At 44.9% G+C, this 25,301-nt stretch overlaps 1 protein-coding gene across 3 annotated transcripts in view; it reads left to right on the forward strand.

Moving 5' to 3' along the window:
* Positions 1-5,502: 5,502 nt before the first annotated feature.
* Positions 5,503-25,301, forward strand: part of ITM2C (integral membrane protein 2C) — a 48,643-nt gene continuing 28,844 nt past the window's right edge. The window contains exon 1 of one of the 3 annotated variants that reach the window (XM_038417543.2): positions 5,503-6,377. In XM_038417543.2, coding sequence (XP_038273471.1) covers positions 6,276-6,377 — 102 coding nt within the window. In that variant the 5' untranslated portion in view covers positions 5,503-6,275. The remainder of the gene's footprint in view (positions 6,378-25,301) is intronic. The other 2 variants (XM_043492211.1, XM_043492212.1) reach the window with 2 other exon arrangements.

Genomic DNA, 25,301 nt, shown 5'->3' on the forward strand with positions numbered 1-25,301 from the left:
TCTATCAGGACTTCATTAATTAGCTTCAGAAGCCTCATGCTTAATTCTTTCACCATCCTTCTCAAATGTGAATGTTATAAAACCTCCATTACTTCTCTCTCCCACTCCTGCAATCAGATCCATGTAGGCAGATTCTCCCCATGTGGATAAAATTGGAGGACTGGTGATTTAGATTGTAAGTGTTATGGGGCAAGAACCATAATTTCAAATATGTTTGTATGGAGCCTTGGGCTGTGGAGCCCTGATCTGGATTTGGGTCTTTGGATGCAACGGTGGTATTCATATTTAATAACAATATAGGAATAAGAAGGTTGTTCTCTTAGTTCCTGGCCTTAAAAAAATCAGAGGGCATTTTGTGAACGTTCACTGTTATTTATCAGCATTTCTTGTGAGATTTAGCTTTATTCTTGTTTTGATCCCTGAGTTTTGAGTTTGATCTCTGACTTTTTGTGTGACAGAAGGAGACACGTTGGATAGTTTCTTTATCACTTGAGTGGGGATAAGTAAAGCAGCATTGTTACCACTACAGGGTGTTCTTTTATCAACAAGAGCATTTATTAGTATGGCAGCAGGGCCAAAATAATTGCAAAGGCTAAATTATTGGCAAGGTCAGAAATTTTATTCGAACTGCGCAGCCTAATGGAATGAACATAGGGCTGGGAAAAGGAATTCCTGAACTCTAAGCCTGGGTGCATCAGCAAGGTCACTTAGGGCAAAATTTTCACCCCCCCCCCCAAGTGCCTACTTTTTTGAGTGTCCAGCTTGAGATGCCTGGGGCCTTTAAGTGCACAGCATCTCTGAAAATCCAGGTCCATGATATCTCAAATTGAGCTCCCAAAATGGGAGGCTACTTTGGAAAACTTAAACTTTTTGTGTATTAAAACAGGGATCCTGATACATTTACCTGCTTCCCAGGGGTGTTGTGAGGTTTCATTAGTTAATGTCTGTATAATGTTTCAGCATTGTAAAATTGTAGCTAAGTGCTAAGTATTATGATTGTTACGATTCAAGTTTCAATCACTGCCAACAATTCCTTCTGCAAATGAAGTTCAGCACTGGATTAGTCCAAAATATTATCTAAAGCAGCAGCAGCATTCAGCTATTCGCAGCCAGAAAGTCACTTTGTCATCAGTTGGAGCCCCAGAGAGGCACAGAATTAATCACATTAGATTTTTTTTAAAATGTACATAACATATTTATTATAAAATAAATGTGACACTTAGGCTATGTCTACACTACAAGCTAGTAGTGTGATTCCCCTGCTCATGTACACATACTCTCATTGAGCTAACATGAGTATAAATAGCAGTGGGTATGTACTCAGCCTGGCTAAGCTATGCTGCTGCTGTCCCTACTCATGCTACCCCAGCTCCACTGTATTATTTAGACTCGTCCTTGCTCAGTGAGAGCTGGCACAATTGTGTACATGAGCAGGGGACTCACACTCTAGCTCAGAGTGTAGAATAGCCCATAATGGACAGCAGGGTAAGCTCACTTCCATCTGAAAATGCTGGGAGCCTATTGTTACAAGTTGTTAAGGTTCCTTCCCCACTCTGAACTCTAGGGTACAGATGTGGGGACCTGCATGAAAACCTCCTAAGCTTACTTTTACCAGCTTAGTTTAAAACTTCCCCAAGGTACAAACTATTTTACCTTTTGCCCTTGGACTTCCACTGCCACCACCAAACGTTGACTGGTTACTTGGAAAGCGTTGTTTGGAAACGTCTTTCCCCCCAAAATCCTCACCAAAACCTTGCACCCCCCTGCCTGGGGAAGGCTTGATAAAAATCCTCACCAATTTGCATAGGTGAACACAGACCCAAACCCTTGGATCTTAAGAACAATGAAACAAAAGCATTCAATTTCTTACAAGAAGAATTTTAATAAAAGAAACAGTAAAAAGAATCACCTCTGTAAAATCAGGATGGTAAATACCTTACAGGGTAATTAGATTCAAAACATAGAGAATCCCTCTAGGCAAAACCTTAAGTTACAAAAAGATGCAAAGACAGGAATATCCATTCTATTCTGCACAGCTTAATTTTCTCAGCCATTTAAAGAAATCATAATCTAATGCATATCTAGCTAGATTACTAAATTCTAAGACTCCATTCCTGTTCTGTCCCCAGCAAAAGCATCACCCAGACAGACACAGACCCTTTGTTTCTCCCTCCCTCCAGCTTTGAAAGTATCTTGTCTCCCCATTGGTGGAGAGACCCACTGTGGTCAGGTGCCAGCGAGGTTATCCTAGCTTCTTAACCCTTTACAGGTGAAAGGGTTTTTCCTCTGGCCAAGAGGGATTTTAAGGGTGTTTACCCTTCCCTTTATATTTATGACACAAGTAACAGCAAATGTTACTATCACTGAAGAGATTAGAAAGTATATTTTTTCTGATTTCTTTATTTAGCACACTGGCCAGCATCTGCAGTTCTTTACTCAGCACTTTGTATACAAATGGTTTCAGTATAGCCACTAGGAAATGAATCAGTTTCCCCCCTGTTGTTTGTGTAGGCCTGTAGCATGCTGCAGCCCAGAGCTGGCTTTAAATGAGCTCTGGTCCTGCCTTGTGACAAAGTCTGACAGTTAAACAAAACTGAAATAAAACTGGTGAGGGGTTTTTCTCCCAACTCTCCTCTGCAGCCTGGAGCCCAGGCTGCTCTCTTTTTCCCTACCAAAAGGAAAGGCTAGCAGTGCCTCCTCTTCCCACCAGTATCTCTTCTACTCTAAAGGTAGAGGCGGATGATAAGATACACTTCTTCCATAGAGGGGAGCCCTGCTCTACCCTACATTATGAGGCTCCTGATTCCAGGTATGTCTACACTGCACCTAGGAGGTGTGATTCCCAGCATAGACAGACTCATGGAAAAAATAACAATGTGGTACAGCAGCCGCTGAGGCTAGCAATCTGAGTCCAAGTCTGCCTAACCCCCGGGTCCAAACAGTAACCTGGGTTTTTCCCAGAAACCACCTGTTTCCCCAGAACCACTTTCTCTTTCTGTGTCTGCTTCTGCCATGCTCTAGGTCTACATCTACTGCAGAGCGCTTGTAACAGGATAGCCTGGCCTTCTGAGACTTCCCCCACGGGCTCCTGAGGGCCAGCATACCAATGAGAAACTCTGACACAACATGGGAGGAAACATCAATTTTGTTTAAAAAAAAAATTGGGAGCTGGGGTGTAGATACAGGCAAGTTAATTTCCTTGAAAGTCTTAAGTTTGGTGAAGTTGATTAGTTTCAAGTTGAGTGTCTCTTTAACACATTTATATAATGGGTGAAATGAAGGTTGAAGTATTTGACATTTTCACTTGTTAGTTTGATACTGGCAGAAATAACGATTGCATTCACCTGTCCCTCTGCACCTGTTGTTTTAGGAGTTGATCCTGCAAAGATCCTTATTAGCCTAACTTCAGTGCTAGGCAAATTGGTTGAAACTATAGTAAAGAACAGAATGATCAGACACACAGATGAACACGATTTATTGGGGGACGAATCAACATGGCTTTTGTAAAGGGAAATCACGCCTCACCAATCTATTAGAATTCTTTGAGGGTGTCAACAAACATATGGACAAGAGGGATCCAGTGGAGGTAGTGTAATGAGACTTTCAGAAAGCCTTTGACAAGGTCCCTCATCAAAGACTCTTAAGCAAAGTAAGCAGTCATGGGATAAGAGGGAAGATCCTCTCGGAGAACAGTAACTGGTTAAAAGAGAGAAAACAAAGGGTACCTTCACTATAATGTGCAGTTCTGGTCACCCCATCTCAAAAAAGAGATATGAAAATTGGAAAAGGTACAGAGAAGGGAAACAAAAATGATTCGGGGTATGGAACAGCTTCTGTAGGAGGTGAGATTAAAAATGGGATGTTTCAGCTTGGAAAAGAGATGACTAAAGGGGGATATGATAGAGGTCTATAAAACCATAAATTGTGCGGGGAAAGTGAAAAAGGAAGTGTTGTTTATTCCTTTACACAACACAAGAACCAGGGGTCACCCAATGAAATTAATAGGCAACAGATTTAAAACAAACAAAAGGAAGTACTACTTTACACAACACACAGTCAACCTATGAAACTCATTGCCAGGGGATGTTCTGAAGGCCAAAACTATAACTGGATTAAAAAAAAGAACTACAGAAGTTCATGGAGAAAAGGTCCATCAATGGCTATAAGCCAAAATCGCCAGGGATGCAACCCTGTGTACTGGGTGTCTCTAGCCTCTGTTTGCCAGAAGTTGGACATGGACGACAGGGGATGGTTCACTCAATGATTATCTGTTTTGTTCATTCCCTCTGAAGCACCTGGCATTGGCCACTCTCGAAAAACAGGATACTGGGCTAGATGGACCATTGGTCTGACCTAGTATGGCTGTTCTTAGAGACATCCTGATGAAACTGATTGAGTGGTTGCCTTAGGAAAAGATGATTGGTTGTGATCCTTTAAAGATATATGTACATGTTTAACTTTACTGGCTTGACTTTATGTGGTTACTTGCAGTGCATAGGTCTTTGCAGGATTGGGGCCACACATTGCCATATATTTTCCTGAGGCAACTACCTCATCATCCTTCTGAGGATGTCTAATCTTATCAAACCTGTATGCATATGGTTCAAGTGCTACATATTGAGTAAAGCTGGTCCAATAGCGGTTGTGTTCTAGAAAACAAATCTCATAGATAGTCACATTTCAAATGTCAACTATTGGCTGGGGCAATCATCAGTAATCATCTTTATATGTATAAGAATGGATTTTTAACTTGTAACATTCAGAGCTTGAGTATGCTCTTCAGAGGTGCACATTACTAACCATCTTGTAAAATCAAGCCCTTTCCCCAAAATATAGGAAGATATGTGCTGCACATTGTTAGTATTTTTTATACAGCACCTGAAGGCATACTAGGCACACAAAGGCAGAGGTCCCTGCCCTAAAGAGCATGCAACCTAAGGTCCAAGTGAAGTGATTGCAGGATGAGGGTCTAATTTTACACAAGTAGTGAGTGTAATGGAGGGGAAGGAATACGAAAAGACAAGGTTTACACTGATAAAATCATGTGTTTGTTCATTTATGCTAAGAGCACGTCATGTTTGTTCCATTAGACTTATTTATTAATGGTAAATTAACTCACTTCTTGTAGGCCAAAGGCAATACAGGATTGATTTTTGGTTTTAGGGGGGATTCACATGAGGAGAGGATGTTATGTGGAACAGGGATCAGGGGCATCACATATAGGGTGCACCTTGTATCTGAAGAATCTGGTCTGTATATACCGTTGAGTTATCTAATGCATATTTATACCATAGATCACAATGCCTCCATGAGAAATATTTTTCTTAAACTTACAAGCCTGAAAAGAGAGTAAATTAAATGCATAAAACCATGAACAACTAGCATTCTCTCTTAGAAAAGCAAGGTTAGGCAGAGTTTGTGTCCTCCCCTGTTGTCTCTCTAGAATGTTTTGTCATAGAAGTGCTAAGTTTTATTATTAACGTAGCACATGTGGCATGCAAAAGTCTCTGCAATCCCTAAACAATGAAGGTGATCAAGTATGAACTCCAGCCTTAACTTTCAGCTGTTGGGTTTGCCAATTTAAGCCAGCTGCGACACTATTTTAACATTTAGGGCTAGATTTTATATTCTTACATGGACTAGTACCGTACTCCACGAATGGGCTCATTGGAGTTGTTAAAACTACTCTTGGGGCAAAGCATTGGTAAACCCCAGGAAAGGTACCAGGATCTGGTTAGTGATAGACGCTTTCCAAAATACATTTAGGAAATGCATGAGAATTTTTGTTTTTAAACTGGAATACCGAAGTGAGAAAACAAAGCCCGGCTTCCACTGCCGTGTGTTGTCTTAGGGCTAATTCAGGGCAAGTGTGACTCTAGCCATGATGGGGGAAAGACTTTATCCATGTAACGGATCCAAATCTTTGTCATTTGTATGCGTTAGTAGGAGGGAAGAAAGGGCACAAAGAGGAAGGGGGCCAAAGCGCTCCTTGGCTAAGCGGTTGCAGGCGCTGGAGCTTTTTCACGCGTCTGATCAGCTCCTGCAGCGCCAAAGGCGCCCTGCAAAGGCGGCGCGTGGGGAAAGGCCGTGCGGCCGCTGTGCTGCAGGCAGCGCCTCCTCTCCCCCCACCCCCTGGAGCCGGCAACCCCGGGGCGCCGCTTCCACCCCCGGGGGCCGGTTTCCGCCACGCGCAGCGCCCGCTAACTCTTGCAGGGACTGACTCGCGGCGCCTGCGCCGGGTGCGAGCGGGCTGGCCCGGGGCGCAGCGCCGAGCCATGGTGAAGATCAGCTTCCCGCAGGCGGCGGCCGGGCTCAAGCCGGAGAAGGCGGCGGAGGGCGATGGGGCCCCTTCGGGAATTCTCCTGCCTCCGTGCGCGGTGAGTCGGGGCGCTCTCTGCCGGGGGGGGGGGGCGCTCTGTGGGGCTTCCTCCTGCACGGTGAGCCTGCGCTGGGGGCTCCAGGCAGGGCAGCGCCCCCCCCACTACTGACCTCTCCCCCCCACGCACGGTGAGCCTGCGCTGGGGGGCTCCAGGCAGGGCAGCGCCCCCACACTACTGATCCCTCCCCCCACGCACGGTGAGCCTGCACTGGGGGGCTCCAGGCAGGGCAGCGCCCCCCCCACTACTGACCTCTCCCCCCACGCACGGTGAGCCTGCACTGGGGGGCTCCAGGCAGGGCAGCGCCCCCCCCACTACTGACCTCTCCCCCCACGCACGGTGAGCCTGCACTGGGGGGCTCCAGGCAGGGCAGCGCCCCCCCCACTACTGACCTCTCCCCCCACGTACGGTGAGCCTGCGCTGGGGGGCTCCAGGCAGGGCAGCGCCCCCCCCCACTACTGACCCCTCCCCCCCACGCACGGTGAGCCTGCGCTGGGGGGCTCCATGCAGGGCAGCGCCCCCCCCACTACTGACCCCTCCCCCCCACGCACGGTGAGCCTGCGCTGGGGGGCTCCAGGCAGGGCAGCGCCCCCCCCCCACTACTGACCCCTCCCCCCCACGCACGGTGAGCCTGCGCTGGGGGCTCCAGGCAGGGCAGCGCCCCCCCCCCCCACTACTGATCCCTCCTCCCACGCACGGTGAGCCTGCGCTGGGGGGCTCCATGCAGGGCAGCGCCCCCCCCACTACTGACCCCTCCCCCCCACGCACGGTGAGCCTGCGCTGGGGGGCTCCAGGCAGGGCAGCGCCCCCCCCCACTACTGACCCCTCCCCCCCACGCACGGTGAGCCTGCGCTGGGGGCTCCAGGCAGGGCAGCACCACCCTGCCATGAGCTGGGGTGGTGTCCAGATGTGTTATCCCGTCCCCTACCCGGTTCCTAACCCACCCGAGTCCAGCCTGGTTGGGGGGAAGGTGCTGCAGAATATATCTGTGCTTGCTTCCTCCGTGTATTGTGAGTCTGGGGAGCCCCGAGTGTCTCCCCTCTCAGCACCCCGCCCCCCTTGTGCTTTGCTAGTCTGGTGGCCGGGGGGCTTGAGGGGTCATTTTAGGCCCCAGAGCCGGAGAGACGGCACAGAGAGCGCGTGCTGGCTCGGTAAAAAATGTGCAATGCCTCCCACTCTGGATCCGATGAAGTGAGCTGTAGCTCACGAAAGCTTATGCTCTAATAAATTTGTTAGTCTCTAAGGTGCCACAAGTCCTCCTTTTATTTTGCTACAGAGTCTTTTAAAGTGAAATCCTGCTTGCCAAGGTGGTTTTCTTCTTCCCCTAGGCGGTTGTGCCCGGGTAGAGTCGGGGAGCCCAGAAATGATGTTCACGATGGCTCTGGTGCCTGCTTTTGCTTAGTTTTAGGCTTCCTTGATATCACCCTACTCCTCTGCTGCAGTCCTGCTGCGTTTCTGTTGTTGTTGATCTTTCGCTTGCACGTTTTCCCTCCTACCTAGAAGGAATGGCTGTCATTTCCCCTGGAGGTTTAAATAGTCCCGACTCCAAAGCCTGCCTGGAACATAAATAAAACAGCCCCCTTTACCATTTGGGCTTTTTTTTTTGTTAGTTTGTTTCTAGATAGTTGAGTCTGTATGGGGAGATCTCTTCCTCCTTCAACTCCCCCCACAACCCAACCCAACCCATCCCATCTCCAGATATCCTGCTGAGTCCCTGGGGTCGGCAAGTTTTTGTCCCTGACTCTTGTGAACTGCAGCCCCCTTTGTCTGGATGTTAGATGGACTTGGAATGAAAAAGACATCAGCAGATCTTGGCACACCATTGACTTGTCGTTGGGACATCCAAACTCGTTTACCTGACAGGTGTTCCACCCACCCCCATAGCTGGTCTCGCTTATGTTTGCTGTTAAAGGGCTGCCCATTGAAACAAGGGCCCATTCTTTTCTACCTGTTCCTGAAGTCATATAATGCTGAATTTGTGACATCAGCCAGTTCCATGGCAACAGATTGTGATGCCATGGGTACAAGATTATAATTGTACTGCTCAATCAGGGAGAAGCTGTGATGTGAGAGGGGGAGACATGTGGTGTTTGCTTGATGGTAGCAAAGGAAAAACAAGCACTGGGCAGCTTTTAATATTAATTGTACCCATTTTTCACCTCCCTGCCCACACCAAAGTTAGACTTGATGTGAATTCTCTGTAAGCTTTTTTGGGGGTGGGAGAGTGGAAGGGGAGGGCTCAGTATAGCTAATGCTTGTGATTTTTCTTGCATGAGCAGACACTCTAAAAGAGCCAAAGCTGTATGGCATTGTGGACATTGGTTTGTCCTAGGGTGAGAAATGGGCACATTGAGAGGCAGCTGTGCATCCTATTGTAGGGAGTGGTCCTGCTTGGGCAATAAAAATACAAGATGAGACCAATAAATACAAACATTGCAGCAAGTAATGCCTTTTGGCTGTAGGCATACACTTGGGTGGAGGTGATCTGGGGCTAATTGTTCCTGGATGATGATCAAATTAAAACATCTTTTGATTAAGGTTCATCATTAGCATGGAGAAGAGAGTGGAAGAAATGAAAATCTGGGGTCTTGGGGAAATTCTGGGGTCTTGACAAGATTAGGAACAAGGGGGAGGAAGTAGTGATAAAGTGTAACTAAGGGAATGGCACAATTGTGCTCAGATTATTCAGTTTTTCCAAAATAGAAGTTGATGTTCCCAACTTGAATTTACTTTGCTGGCTTTAGTTTACTTTTGGTGATGGATGATTAAGAAAGCAAAGGTCTTGCACAGAGGTGACTATTGGGAGGGACACAAAGTGAGGCACCAGCTAAAGGGAAGTGGGGTGCTGTGCCTGTGGAGATTTGTGTCCTGCCAGGCACAGAGGTGTATGGGGGTATTATTACCTCCTGGGAGTACAAGGTTGTTCTTGGGATCCCGGGATCTAATTGAGGCTGATGTGTCCCAACCAAGGAATGTGGTAATGTGGTAATTGGCAGTGCTTATTGCATGCAAGTGGCTGTGTAGATGGTACCTCTCAGTTGGAATGAAGAACTATTCTTCGATGAAGAAGTCAATATTGTCACATATGGAAAGCAATCTTTAAGTGCTCCTCAAATCACATGAACTATTATGGGCTTATCCTGCAAGGTGTTCCTTGCGGATGGACCCCCACTTGAAGTTAATGAAGGTCCATGCAGGTGTGCGTGTGGAGGGTCTGCCTGAACTCACAGGATCAGGACCAGCGTAACTGACACCACCATCTGGTTTAAAATGCTTGTGAAACAGATGGTGGCATTTAAGCAACATTTTACACCTCTTCACAAATCACTGAAAGTGTGTGCAAAGTTTGATTATTTATTACATCCTGATATCCCACCGTGTTGAGAGAAATTGTGATGTATCCATGCTGTTAATATGAAACTGGGTGTTCTGAAGTGCATTCTGGCTCTGGAAAGTGTCTCTGTCAAAACAGGATTGGGGAATTCTCTATGAAAGTTCCATTTATAAAGGATTATTAAGAGGTGATTTAGTAAATTGTTTAATTTTTAGAGTCCAACAGGTCAATAGGTTGATCAGAACTATGATCTTCTCTAACACCACCTACTGATGTGCTTATAACTATACATAAAACATATTGCTAGTGTCTGTGTAACATGCTTATAATAGCTATTAATCATTAACCCTTTATAAGCTATGTATAAATAGAACCTTAATATAAAATATGACCATTTATGGTCTCTCCCTGGTTTCCAGATCCAGTTTGCTCAGTTCACAAATAAAAGGGTTATTTCTCTTTCTCCTCCTCCTTCTCCCTCCAGATTTCAACCCTGAAAATTCAACCTAGAATTGAAAAATCAAGCTGGTCTCTTTTGGCTCGCATGTCATCTGCAATAAAGATTTCTACAACTCTAATTTAGTAATTTTGCTAATGTTGCATGAGTCAGAATAGGATTTATCTTTCCTTCCTCTGGTCTTTGAAAACAGGAGTTAAAAAGTAGCAATAGTGTACTTCAATCAGCAGTTGTACCAACCCCAAGCATTCAAAAATCATGAGGTTGGTTTAAATCACAAGATTTAAAACAAAAAGAAATGCTGGGTCATTCTTCTTTGCCTTTTGGTTTTTGAGACTTTAGGATGCACTTGGGTCATGTTTTCAAGCTTTATTTTTTCCTCTAGTCCCGAAGAAATATACTATTTTTTAAAATGGAAGCTGGGACTCTTGAGCAGTCTCTGGAGTCCAGCAGTTGGGGCTTTAAGAAAAACCCCAAATAGTGCAAGATATGTCATCAAATTGAAAGTTAGGTGCACCAAGTCAGTGAAGTAAGCAGAAATGATAATGAATTGACATAGGGAACGTGTGAGAGAGTGGTATTTTTATGATGTCACTTTCCAGACTAGAACCATACTTTAACGGATTAGGTACTTATTGATATTATTTTGTGTGTGTGTAACTCATGCTAACCGGACCAAAAGGAGGACATCTTTGTGTGTGTATATTGTATAACAGAACAACTTTTACTTACTCAGTGGGGTTTATCATTCAATGCTGGGTTTTCTTGGCACAATGCTTGTTATTGCCAACAGTTCCTGCTCTTTCACACTCTGTGCTCAAGCTGCTTCGTGTTAAAATGACATTGGTGATGTAGAAACAAGGTTCTGTGTGCTCTTTTTCTTTTGACCCCAAGAACTTCAATCCCATCTGTAGGAGATGGGGCTAGAAAGTGATGGAATTTGGACATCAGTAGTCTGTGAATTTGGGCAGATGCACTGTAGATGCAAAGATGTGACAGGAAGGAAAGGAAACACTTGAGATGCCAATACATTATAAATAGGGGTCTACTTAAATTATGGAGAAATCACACATTTTTTGTGGGTTGGTCATGGCATAGATAGCAAATTTCGTGGATATGTAATGTGAATTTTGCTATTTATCCTGTGACCGACCCATGAAAAATGTGTGATTTCTCTTCAGTGTTTCTCAAGCTGGGTCCCCCAACCAGTTTGTAGGGGAAGGAGTAAGGGGGCCGCAATATATTGCTACCCTTTCTTCTGCGCTGATGCTGGTGATGTTGCCTTCAGAGATGGATGCTGGGCCAGTAACCGCCACTGTCCACTCTGTCTTCAGATCTGGGCGGCTGGATACTAGATATCACGGGGGAGACCAGATTTCAGAGTTTGTGACGCAATTTTCATGGCCATGAATTTCGGAGACCCGTAATTATAAAAAGTTAGTAAATGAGGAGTCTGACAGCAAGCCCAAGTGATGCAGCATTGTACTTCCCTGCTGCACAGTTGAGGTGATTGATTTCATTTGGAGAGACGTAATTCAAACTCAGTCTGAAAATCCACATAATTTTGAGGCAATCACAATATTTGATATTTTGTAGAGAAAACAGTCTACTTGTCATTAACACAGCCTTGCTGAGTGTGGCTGCAATAGTCTTTGAGGTTATGTAGTCAGCTGATTGACTTTTATTAAAATATATTTCAAGATACTTAACTGCTTTCAGTGTGAGTTTTAATCAGACTACAAGATTGATTTTGAAGTGGAAAAGTACTGTTATATATGCAGGTACTTTCAAATACACTGATGACAAAACAGCTTATTGTTTTTTGTTTGTGTATGATCATGACACACATGTAAAGTCAAAAGATTTGTCTAGTCAGCCTTTAAAAAGTCACTCAAGATTAACAGACCTAAACTGTGATGGCCTCAGCTCTCCACCCCAGTAGTAGTGGGAAACTATCCTACAAGGATGGTGTAAGATCTGGAGTAATGGGCTTCTTAAAAATCCCTTATGGGAAAGTGGGATAAGGGGGTTTGGAAGATAGCATTGCCAAGTTTTGACTCTCACAAAATGCATATCCTTGCCCTGCCCCACCCCCACTCACTCCATCCCTCCCTCCCTTCCTCACTCTCCCACCCTCCCTCAATTGCTCATTTTCACCGGGCTGGCTTAGGGGTCAGGGAGCAGGAACGGGTGAGGGCTCCAGCTAGGAGTGTTGGGAGAGGGCTGCAGGCTGGAGGGTGGAGCTGAGGGGTTTGGAGTATGGGCTGAGGCTTTGGGGTGGGGCTGGGGATGGGTGGTTTGGGATGTAGGAGGGTGCTCCAGGCTGGGATTGAGGAGTTTGGAGGATGGAAGGGGGATCAGGGTTGGGGCGCTGGGGGTGCGGGCTCTGGGGTGGGGCTGGGGTTGAGGGGCTGGGGGTGCAGGAGGGTGCTCCGGACTCAGATCGAGGGGTTTGGCGGGCAGGGGATCAGGGCTGGGCAGGGGGTTGGGGCGCAGGAGGGGGTGCGAGGTGCAGGCTCTGGGTGGCATTACCTCGAGCAGCTCCTGGAAGCAGCGGCATGTCCTCCCTCCAGCTCCTATGCAGAGGCATGGCCTGGTGGCTGTGTGCTGCCCTGTTCACAGGCATGCCCCTGCAGCTCCCATTGGCTGGGAGGAGCCGGAGGCTACATGTAGGAGCCGGAGGGGGGCATGCTGCTACTTCCGGGAGTCGTGTGGAGCCACAGCAGGCCGGGAGCCTGCCATAGCCCTGCTGTGCTGCCGACCGGACTTTTAACGGCTCAGTCAGCGGGACGGCAATAGGGCTCAGTATGGCTCTGGTAAGACTACACTTGGAATACTGTGTTCAACTGTAAAAGCGGCAAAGAATCCTGTGGCACCTTATAGACTAAGACGTATTGGAGCGTAAGCTTTCGTGGGTGAATGCCCACTTCGTTGGATGCATGTAGTGCATATAGTGGCCACTACATGCATCTGACGAAGTGGATATTCACCCATGAAAGCTTATGCTCCAATACGTCTGTTAGTCTATAACATGCCACGGGACTCTTTGCCACTTTTACAGATCCAGACTAACACGGTTACCCTTCTGATACTTGTGTTCAACTGCTGGCTTTCTATTTCCCAGGGAGATAGATGTCAGTTGAAGGGAATGCAGAAAGGAGTCATAAAATGATCAGGGGCTTGAGGGATTGATTTAAGATGAAAGATTGAAGAGCATTGTTAAATAATGATTAGATCTGTGAGATATTTACCAGCACCTTTCCAATATTTGTAAACACAGAGAGGGAGCAGAAATACTTAGTATGGACTGAGGGAGCTGGGGATGTAGGAGGGGGATATGGCTGGAAGTAACTGGATGAAATTAAGGAAGGGGAAATTTTTAAATGTTAAAAAAGCAACAAAAAAAACCAGTAATTCTTACTGACACAAAATGGGCAATGTGTTAACTTGGTGTGGGTGTAGGGAATTATCTAACATTGGAAGAGCTAGCAACCTCATCCCTTTCCTATTGACATCAAATGGGAATTTTGCCATTGATTTAATGGGAACAGGATTGGGACCTAACATTTTTAATTGGTATTCATGCTTTTCATCTTGAGCCTGGTCCAAAGCCCATTGAAGTCAATGGGAATCTTTGTTTTCTTCAGTGGGCTTTGAGTCATGGCTGTTCTGTTCATCACTGTGTGATGCCGAAAGTGCTTATTGTGCAGCCATGTCTGCTGCCCTGTGATTATCCTGAAACTCCTGCTGGAGCCTAAATTCTTTCCTCTGGGCTTCCCTTATGTCAGATGAACCCTCCTTTTGTGGCATCCTGATTTTTCTCCCTGCAGAGTTGCTAGCACCTACTGTAACTGCTCTGATGATGATTATAACTAGCACAAGAAGAATAGCTCTGGCTGTTGGAGTAACAGGGAGTACTTACTGTGAGCATGAGTTACCTGGCTATTAAGGAGTTAACAGTGAAAAAAGACCTAAATTCCTTTTCTGGCAATTATGGGGCCTTGGGGATTTTCTTCCTGGGTGTCTGTACTTCACTCCCACAGTAATGACCTTCTCCCACTTCAGTGACTGCCATAATCAACAAAAACAACAAGGAGTCCTTGTGGCACCTTAGAGACTAACAAATTTATTTGGGCATAAGCTTTTGTGAGTTCTAGCCCACAAAAACTTATGCCCAAATAAATTGGTTAGTCTCTAAGGTGCCACAAGGACTCCTCGTTGTTTTTGCTGATACAGACTAACACGGCTACCACTCTGAAACCAGCCATAATCAAATATCCCAATAAAAAACAAAAGGTCACTTTGAAATGTGGAAGGTTAGCTCCTCTGTGCCACAGTGTGAGGCGAGCGTTGTCTCCTGTTGCGGGGACTGAGCATAAAGCCGCCACATCCACTCTGGTTTCTTCTCCTTTCTTTTTTTCCCTCATGCTCCAGACAGGGAGGGTTGGATGTGGCTCTGCCCCTGAACTTGCTAATAACTCTGCCCCCCTCAGCTGAGGGGTTCACCTGAGGTTTATAGAGTTGCAGCTCTGAGGGTGGCTAAGTTTCAGATGTGATGTGATGTGATGTGTTCCCAAGGAGCTGTGATTCCTGCTACTGGACCAGTTAGCCAACATCCCTTGTTTTCTTGGAGATCTGTGTAGAGTAGAGGTGGCAAAGATATATATTTAAACATAAGTTTTTCTCAGCCTGCACTTCTCTTGACCTCTCCAGTTATTATAGAAGTTATTTCTATGTCAGGAAGAGGTTTCTCTTTTGGTTTAAGCCTACAGTGAAGACTCAGTAGAGCACTGTCCAAGCCACGTTGGCAGAAGTGCTTGTCAAAGTGATTCTGGTGCAGGTGACAATAGGTGCTAGGGTATGTTGTGCAAACTGGGACTATGAGTTTACCTGAATGGTGAGCTGTACTGAAAAAAGTATGTAAAAATTCTTAAGATGTTTCAATAACTTAAATAACAAATGTTGATGTGAAAAGGTACAAAAAGGAGATAAAATAACTGTATTAGTCAAAACAAAAAGGCCAAGTTGATATGATTCAAGGACTGTTGAAATTATGCTTGTTAAAAACAGGGGATGTGGAGCTGTAAATTAATGAGCCAAAATTGGTATGTTGGAATTAGGCCTAAATAATGGACAAAATAATGAGGGGATAGATTGTTCCGCCCATCACTCTCTTTTTGGGTTCTTAAAACAAAGAGATTTTGTTAGAAAAACAATAACTCAGAATGAAAGAACAGATGGAGGCTACTGGAGCAAGCTTTGCCATCATGCCTGACATCCCCCCATGTCTCCTGCAACACTGAGCCTTTGTCAGCCTGATCCTGAAAGGTATCTTGATGAGACCAGGCCAGAGAGAGGGATCCAGATGACCTTTACTGGATCCAGCTGACTCACAATTACTATCCGAAATAAAACGGGGATTGGATTTTAACAGCAGAGCTACAACAGCTATAGTCCATCTCAGCTGATTTCTTCTCTTACCTAGTTATTACCATCTTTAACGCATCTAAGAGACTGTCAAACAAGGGTTTGTTTTCCTTCTGAAATGCTCTGCAGCTGAAGGGAAAGGGAACAAGAAGTGGTGTTAAAGTGCATACCTTACTTAATGCGTTACATTTCAAATGCTTTAACTGTTTTTCCTTCTTTTCTGTATCTTTAATAAAAGGTTAACAGGAATTTTAATGGAGTGTTTGCCATGGTACTATGCAGGCTGAGGTCTCTGCATACCAAGCCCTAGACCTTGTTTAATACTGTTTTTAATGTTTGGTAATGGGTTATGTTAATACCTTTAGCTCATATTTTCCATCTAAATTAATACATTTTCTGTGGTGATGGGCACACGATAAAAACCTAGGTGGCTACAGGGTGTGCTTTGCCTACTTGTAAAAGCTGCTCAACACCAGGTCTAAATTAGCAGTTACACAGTGTTTAGCCAAAGTCATTCTGCCAGTATGGTTCCAGCCCTCATATACTGAGAGTCAGGCTCTGGTATGTGACTTCCATGCAGGATGGCTTGTGGAGCAACAGTGCTGGGTTAAAGAATTTGGGGGCCACGTGCACTACAGAAATTGCCCTCCCCCAGTTCCTCCACCCCTTCACTCAGTTTGGTCTGGCATCCAGCTGTCATGATGCAGGTGCAGCCAAGCCAAATCTTAACAACACTCTGACCCCGTATGCCAGGTCACGATCACACTCACTCAAATTTGGCCTGTCTGCCGCACCATCATAGCAGAGGGATGGCCAGCCCAAACCCGAGCAGCTCTATGACCCTCTATGCCAGGTTGCAATGCTGCCCGCTCAGACTGGGTGGTCAGGGGTCCTCTGAGATTGAACCCAGTGCAAATGTACCGAGTGCACATCTTAGTCCCAACCTGGGGAGCAAAGAGGAGGGGATGTAAATAAACATCATATAGTAGAGACAGTAACACAAGCATGTGAGATCTAAGTAGGCTTATTTTGAATATGCTCATCTGATTTTATTTACAAGCATTAGAGTCAAGAGTTGAAGCTTCTGAAGTTGTTTGTACTTTCACCATGTTAAAGTAAATTAGATGTTGCTTTGAAAATGTTTTGTTTTATTTTTTTTTTATCTCCAAGTCTTGCATATCCAATAGGGCTGAAAGAACTTCCTTTTCATTTTGCTGCATTGGTCATGAGACCAGAATCTGACATTTTAAAAGAATCATGGTCTCTGGTTATCAGTTTTCCAGGGTATTGGGGAGAGGGAAGGGAGGCCAGAGGTGGGAGGATTGGGAAGGCATTGTTTGAGAAATGGCAACAATTTCCTGCAGGATCCACTCCTAAGGAATAACTAGATTGTAGACATTGTTGCTGGATATCCTAATCAAGGATAATATAGGCTGCTGCTAAAACTGGAGGAGAAAAAAGTTGGTAAAATAGCTATTTCTAGCAGAAGTGCTAAATAATACTAGGTTTAGAAATGTGGGAATCTTTTTCAGCAAATGAGATGTAGGTTGAGATGTTGGAGGATTTCTGAGCCTGTGAATCTTGGTTTCTTAAAAGTGAACCCTCAATCAGAGTACACTCTTTTAAAAACTGAACAAGATTCCCAGTCAATACAAAATTGTAAATACGTGTGTTTCTAGCATGAAAACGGATCTTTCATTTACCTCCCTTCCTTACTGTACCTTTCCCCTTGAAAAGTTGGTAGTACAATAAGCATTGTGGCAAAGCATGGGGATATAGTTAAGTATCTCAAAAAGGGATAGATAGATTTTAATAAGCATGAGTGGAATGAATGAATGTGAGAGAGGCAGTAAGCTTATCTCTATGTAGAACGTAGTGATCCAACTGCCCCCCCCCCATGCCTCCCAGGGCACTTAAGAGTATTTTTTTTTCTTTTTAAAGTTTGAGACATTCCTTCTGAGATGCAGTAAGCTCTCTGTCAGTCTGTCTGAAGACCGTATTATAAGAATGTTCATACTGGGTTAGACCAGTGGTCCATTTAGCCCAGTATCCTGTCTTCGGACTGTGGCTGGTGCAAGATGCTTCAGAGGAAATGAACAGAACAGGGCAATTTTCAAGTGTGCCATCCTCTGTCATCCAGTTCCAGATTCTGGCAGTCGGAGGTTTAGGGACACACAGTGCATTAGGTTGCGTCCCTGACCATCTTGGCTAATATCATATCATGGCTTTATATAGTGGCATTATGATATTTTCTGTCTTATTACCTATCCATTTCCTAATGGTTCCTAACTTTGTCTTAGTTATTTTTGACTGCAGCTGCACATTGAGTGGATGTTTGCAAAGAACTATCCACAATGACTTTCAAGATCTTTCTTGAGTGGTAATAGCTACTTTAGACCCCGTCACTTTTTATTTATAGTTGGGATGATGTTTTCCAATGTGTATTACTTTGCATTTATTAACACTGAATTTCATCTGCCGTTTTGTTTTGTTTTCATCTGCCAGTCACTTAGTGTTGTGAGATCCCTTTGTAACTCTTCACCGTCTGATTTAGGCTTACCTATCCAAAGTAAGTTGGTATCATCTGCCAACTTTGCTACATCACTGTTTACCCCCTTTTCCAGATCATTTATGAATATGTTGAACAGCACAGTACCATTATAGATCCTTGGGGGACATGGCTGTTTACCTCTCTCCACTGTAAAAAATGTTTAATCCTACTCTTTCATAAGAATGGCCATATTGGATCAGACCAAAGGTTCATCCAGCCCAGTAGACTGTCTTCCGACAATGGCCAATGCCAGGTGTCCCAGAGGGAATGAACCTAACAGATAATGATCAAAGTGATCTCTTTCAAAGTGATTCCCCCCATCTTTTAACCAGTCCATTAAAGGACCTTCCTTTTTATCTCATGACTGCTTATTTTGCTTAAGAGCCTTTGGTGAGGGACCTTGTCAAAGGCTTTCTGAAAGTCTAAGTACACTATATCCACTGGATCACCCTTGTCCATATTTGTTTGACCCCCCCCCCCCTCCGAGAATTCTAATAGATTGGAGAGACATGATTTCCATTTACAAAGGCCATGTTGAAAGTGTTCCACAACAAATGGTATTCATCTGTGTCTGATAATTCTGTTCTTTATTATAGTTTGTCAGTTTTTCTGGTGTTGAAGTGAGGTTTATCCATCTGTAATTGCCAGGATTGGAGCGTTTTAAAAACAATTGGTGTAGCATTAGTTATCCTCCACTCCTCTGATACAGAGGCTGATTTTTAGCGATAGTGATACCACAGTTAGTAGTCTGCAATTTCATATGTGAGTTCCTTCAGAACTCTTGGGTGAATACCATCTAGTCTTGATGACTCTGATGGGATGGACTAAGCCTTGAGGCTCTGCCACACCCTGCCCCAGAAAAGGGCAGTAGAGAGGTCCTCCAAGATGTCTAAAGCGGCTGTGTGGGAAGCAGCCAATCAGGGCCCAGAGGTCAGTATAAGAAGAGCTGCAGGGTCAGAATGAGTTCAGTTCCTTGCTAGAGGCGGAGGAGAGTGGATGATGCTCCAGGCTGGCTGCTGGGACTCCACAAGGACAAGGTCCTGAGGTAAGGGTGAAGAATGTGCAGGAGCCATGGGGCAGAGGCCCAGGAAATTATAGCAGAACTGAACTGTAGTGGGCCAGCTGAAGAGCTTGGGCCAGAAGGACCCTGAGAGGGCAAAGATGCTGCCTCCAGGGAAGGAGCTCTGGGGCACTGCTCTATTCTGGAGCAGGGACAAAATGAGAGAGACATTACAGAGGGCACTGAGAGAGGCCCCTGTTGGACTTGTACCCCGAAAGGGGTTTGTGTTGCTTTTATCTGTGAGACTGACTGTTTATGACCGGCTGGAGGGCTGAGTCACTGAAGACCCACCACAAACAGACAGAGTGTGCAGGCACACGCACTCCGCCAGGGAGTGCTCACGAGATGTGAGTGACCCCGTTACAGTGACTTATTACTGTTTAATTAATCAGTTTGTTCCAGAACCTCCTCTATTGACACCTCAATCTAGGACAATTCCTCAGATTTGTCATCTAAAAAGAATCACACAGGTGTGGGGATCTCCCTCACGTACTGTGCAGTGAAGACCAAGGCAAAGAATTTATTTAGCTTCTCTGCAATGGCCTTGTCTTCCTTGAGGGCTCCTTTAGTACCTCAATCGTCCAATGGCCTCGCTGGTTGTTTGGCAGGCTTCCTGCTTCTGGTGTACTTAAAAAAAAATTTGCTGTTAGTTTTGAGTCTTTTGCTAGTTATTCTTCAAATTTGTTGGACTGCCTAATTACACTTGACTTGCCAGAGTTTATGCTCTATTCTATTTTCCTCAGTTTGATTTGCCTTCCAAAGTTTAAAGGATGCTTTTTTGTCTCTAACTGCCTCTTTTACTCTGTTGCTTAGCCATGGTGGGTTTTTTTGGGTACTCTTACTGTTTTTATTATTTTATTTTGGGTATACATATAGTTTGAGTCTCTCTTGTGATGTTTTAAAAAAGGTTTCCAGGCAGCTTGCAGGCATTTCGCTCTTGTGACTCTTCCTTTTAATTTCCATTTAACTAGTTCTTTTTGAACTTAAATGCTGTTGTGGTGGGTTTCTTTGGTATTTTCCACCCTACAAAGATTTCTAAGTACTATATCACAAAGTAGTCTCTGCTGGTCTACAAGTCCTGTGGTTCTCTAAGCCTATGTTACAAACTATAATCAAAATACATTTATCATGTTGTATCTTGTTGAAACCTCTCTCTCGCTCTCTCTCTCATTTATTTTTCTCTTTTACCTTCATGACAGTGTATTATTACAGCTGGAGTAAGTAGCTGAGATAGAAATGCTTATTTGAGATTTCTATCTCAGCTACTTGTATGGCTCCTGTCATTGGGGTATTTGAGCACTTCCCAAGTATTTAGAAATAACAGCAATCTCTCCTTTCCCTACCTGTAGGCAAAATAGCTTGACAAGTGTAGTAGTTGGGTGTTTTTTTGTCGTGGTTTGTGTGAGAGTGGGGTATGTGTCTGTCTACTTGTTTGAGAAGAAACTGTTGCAAGAAAGCTAATTGAAAGAGATGGATTGTATATATTTTCTGAACACAATGAGGTTAATGGTTATTCAGTGATCTCATCTGGACATGAATTCTCTCCTTTGGCTGGAACCAGCTCCCATGACATTTCTGCCTCTTGCACTCCTGAGCCACTCACTAGTGATCAGCGTTATTTTGGTTCCAGTAGAACATGGCTGTTGTGATTGGCCATGCCCACTGAAGAGGAAGCCATCTCTTAAAAGGGACATGTAGAATATCAGGATGGAGGAGGTGAATCGGACTGTATTCAACCCAATTTTAAACTCCGAAGTCAAATCAAGCCTTTTCTTTTCAATACCATAAAGGTGTTAATTGGATCGCCACCTCTCCATGAGGTCTGGGAGCCATATAATAGCAACACTGCTGTTGCTGCTCTCCCCCCCCCCCCCGCACTCCCCAATTTGTTTATTAAGTCTTTTTCCTCCATCATAAAAATACACAGTGTATACCTATCTTTCTATCTATCCGTATGGCAATGACTTGTTCAGGAGTCCGGTGTTTTGATTATTATAATACATTACTGCTCAAGTGAGGACAGTTCTTCTAGTTAAGAAAATACTAATTGTAGATCAGAAAAAAATCTAACCGGGTCCTTTCTAAGGAGGATGAATTGTCCTTGGATGCATTTTTGCAATTGTTCTGTTCTTGTGCTTGCTGTTTGTTTGCATATGCATAAGATTACAGGGAAGATTCATTTTCCTTTGTGAGTCTGGTGGGTTTTTTTCCTAATGCTACGCATGCTACCCCACAGAGTCATCAGTTTTGGCAAATACTGTTCTAGCTTTAAAAAAACGAACAAAAAAACAAAAACCTTCCCTGATTTTATTTCCTATGCTGTCTAGATCATTAGTGAGCTATCACGTAATCTCCTAACTCCCAAGACTCTTACTATCAAACCTGAAAAAAGAAAAGGAGTACTTGTGGCACCTTAGAGACTAACAAATTTATTAGAGCATAAGCTTTCGTGAGCTACAGCTCACTTCATCGGATGCATTTGGTGGAAAAAACAGAGGAGAGATTTATATACACACACACAGAGAACATGAAACAATGGGTTTATCATACACACTGTAAGGAGAGTGATCACTTAAGATAAGCCATCACCAACAGCAGGGGGGGGAAGGAGGAAAACCTTTCATGGTGACAAGCAGGTAGGCTAATTCCAGCAGTTAACAAGAATATCAGAGGAACAGTGGGGGGTGGGGTGGGAGGGAGAAATACCATGGGGAAATAGTTTTACTTTGTGTAATGACTCATCCATTCCCAGTCTCTATTCAAGCCTAAGTTAATTGTATCCAGTTTGCAAATTAATTCCAATTCAGCAGTCTCTCGTTGGAGTCTGTTTTTGAAGCTTTTTTGTTGAAGTATAGCCACTCTTAGGTCTGTGATCGAGTGACCAGAGAGCTTGAAGTGTTCTCCAACTGGTTTTTGAATGTTATAATTCTTGACGTCTGATTTGTGTCCATTCATTCTTTTACGTAGAGACTGTCCAGTTTGGCCAATGTACATGGCAGAGGGGCATTGCTGGCACATGATGGCATATATCACATTGGTAGATGCACAGGTGAACGAGCCTCTGATAGTGTGGCTGATGTGATTAGGCCCTATGATGGTATCCCCTGAATAGATATGTGGACAGAGTTGGCAACGGGCTTTGTTGCAAGGATAGGTTCCTAGGTTAGTGGTTCTGTTGTGTGGTGTGTGGTTGCTGGTGAGTATTTGCTTCAGATTGGGGGGCTGTCTGTAAGCAAGGACTGGTCTGTCTCCCAAGATCTGAGAGAGCGATGGCTCGTCCTTCAGGATAGGTTGTAGATCCTTGATGATGCGTTGGAGGGGTTTTAGTTGGGGGCTGAAGGTGATGGCTAGTGGCGTTCTGTTGTTTTCTTTGTTGGGCCTGTCCTGTAGTAGGTGACTTCTGGGTACTCTTCTGGCTCTGTCAATCTGTTTCTTCACTTCAGCAGGTGGGTACTGTAGTTGTAGGAATGCATGATAGAGATCTTGTAGGTGTTTGTCTCTGTCTGAGGGGTTGGAGCAAATGCGGTTATATCGTAGCGCTTGGCTGTAGACAATGGATCGAGTGGTATGATCTGGATGAAAGCTAGAGGCATGTAGGTAGGAATAGCGGTCAGTAGGTTTCTGATATAGGGTGGTGTTTATGTGACCATCGCTTATTAGCACCGTAGTGTCCAGGAAGTGGATCTCTTGTGTGGACTGGTCCAGGCTGAGGTTGATGGTGGGATGGAAATTGTTGAAATCATGGTGGAATTCCTCAAGAGCTTCTTTTCCATGGGTCCAGATGATGAAGATGTCATCAATGTAGCGCAAGTAGAGTAGGGGCATTAGGGAACGAGAGCTGAGGAAGCGTTGTTCTAAGTCAGCCATAAAAATGTTGGCATACTGTGGGGCCATGCGGGTACCCATCGCAGTGCCGCTGATTTGAAGGTATACATTGTCACCAAATGTGAAATAGTTATGGGTCAGGACAAAGTCACAAAGTTCTGCCACCAGGTTAGCCGTGACAGTATCGGGGATACTGTTCCTGACGGCTTGTAGTCCATCTTTGTGTGGAATGTTGGTGTAGAGGGCTTCTACATCCATAGTGGCTAGGATGGTGTTTTTAGGAAGATCACCAATGGACTGGAGTTTCCTCAGGAAATCGGTGGTGTCTCGAAGATAGCTGGGAGTGCTGGTAACGAAGGGCCTGAGGAGGGAGTCTACATAGCCAGACAATCCTGCTGTCAGGGTGCCAATGCCTGAGATGATGGGGCGTCCAGGATTTCCAGGTTTATGGATCTTGGGTAGCAGATAGAATACCCCAGGTCCTGGCTCCAGGGGTGTGTCTGTGCGGATTTGTTCTTGTGCTTTTTCAGGGAGTTTCTTGAGCAAATGCTGTAGTTTCTTTTGGTAACTCTCAGTGGGATCAGAGGGTAATGGCTTGTAGAAAGTGGTGTTGGAGAGCTGCCTAGTAGCCTCTTGTTCATACTCTGACCTATTCATGATGACGACAGCACCTCCTTTGTCAGCCTTTTTGATTATGATGTCAGAGTTGTTTCTGAGGCTGAGGATGGCACTGTGTTCTGCATGGCTGAGGTTATGGGGTAAGCGATGCTGCTTTTCCACAATTTCCACACAAACTTCCTCGTGGCTGGACTTTACAAAAACTAGACAAGCCATTTACAAAACACACTTTGATTCTCTACAAAAGAAAAAGGACACTAAGCTATCTAAACTACTATATGCCACAAGGGGCCACAACAATGGTTCCCGTAACCCACCCAGCAATATTGTTAATCTATCCAACTATACTCTTAGCCCAGCGGAAGAATCTGTCCTATCTCGGGGCCTCTCCTTTTGCCCCTCCACCCCCACGAACATGATACAGTTCTGTGGTGACCTAGAATCCTATTTTCGACGTCTCAGACTCAAGGAATATTTCCAACACACCTCTGACCAACATATTAACCCACAGAGACCTTCCTGCCAACACTACAAAAAGAAGGATTCTAGGTGGACTCCTCCTGAAGGTCGAAACAGCAGCCTGGATTTCTACATAGACTGCTTCCGCCGACGTGCACGAGCTGAAATTGTGGAAAAGCAGCATCGCTTACCCCATAACCTCAGCCATGCAGAACACAGTGCCATCCACAGCCTCAGAAACAACTCTGACATCATAATCAAAAAGGCTGACAAAGGAGGTGCTGTCGTCATCATGAATAGGTCAGAGTATGAACAAGAGGCTACTAGGCAGCTCTCCAACACCACTTTCTACAAGCCATTACCCTCTGATCCCACTGAGAGTTACCAAAAGAAACTACAGCATTTGCTCAAGAAACTCCCTGAAAAAGCACAAGAACAAATCCGCACAGACACACCCCTGGAGCCAGGACCTGGGGTATTCTATCTGCTACCCAAGATCCATAAACCTGGAAATCCTGGACGCCCCATCATCTCAGGCATTGGCACCCTGACAGCAGGATTGTCTGGCTATGTAGACTCCCTCCTCAGGCCCTTTGTTACCAGCACTCCCAGCTATCTTCGAGACACCACCGATTTCCTGAGGAAACTCCAGTCCATTGGTGATCTTCCTAAAAACACCATCCTAGCCACTATGGATGTAGAAGCCCTCTACACCAACATTCCACACAAAGATGGACTACAAGCCGTCAGGAACAGTATCCCCGATACTGTCACGGCTAACCTGGTGGCAGAACTTTGTGACTTTGTCCTGACCCATAACTATTTCACATTTGGTGACAATGTATACCTTCAAATCAGCGGCACTGCGATGGGTACCCGCATGGCCCCACAGTATGCCAACATTTTTATGGCTGACTTAGAACAACGCTTCCTCAGCTCTCGTTCCCTAATGCCCCTACTCTACTTGCGCTACATTGATGACATCTTCATCATCTGGACCCATGGAAAAGAAGCTCTTGAGGAATTCCACCATGATTTCAACAATTTCCATCCCACCATCAACCTCAGCCTGGACCAGTCCACACAAGAGATCCACTTCCTGGACACTACGGTGCTAATAAGCGATGGTCACATAAACACCACCCTATATCAGAAACCTACTGACCGCTATTCCTACCTACATGCCTCTAGCT

This window comes from Dermochelys coriacea, chromosome 9 (assembly GCF_009764565.3).
Source record: "Dermochelys coriacea isolate rDerCor1 chromosome 9, rDerCor1.pri.v4, whole genome shotgun sequence".
NCBI lineage: Eukaryota > Metazoa > Chordata > Testudines > Dermochelyidae > Dermochelys > Dermochelys coriacea.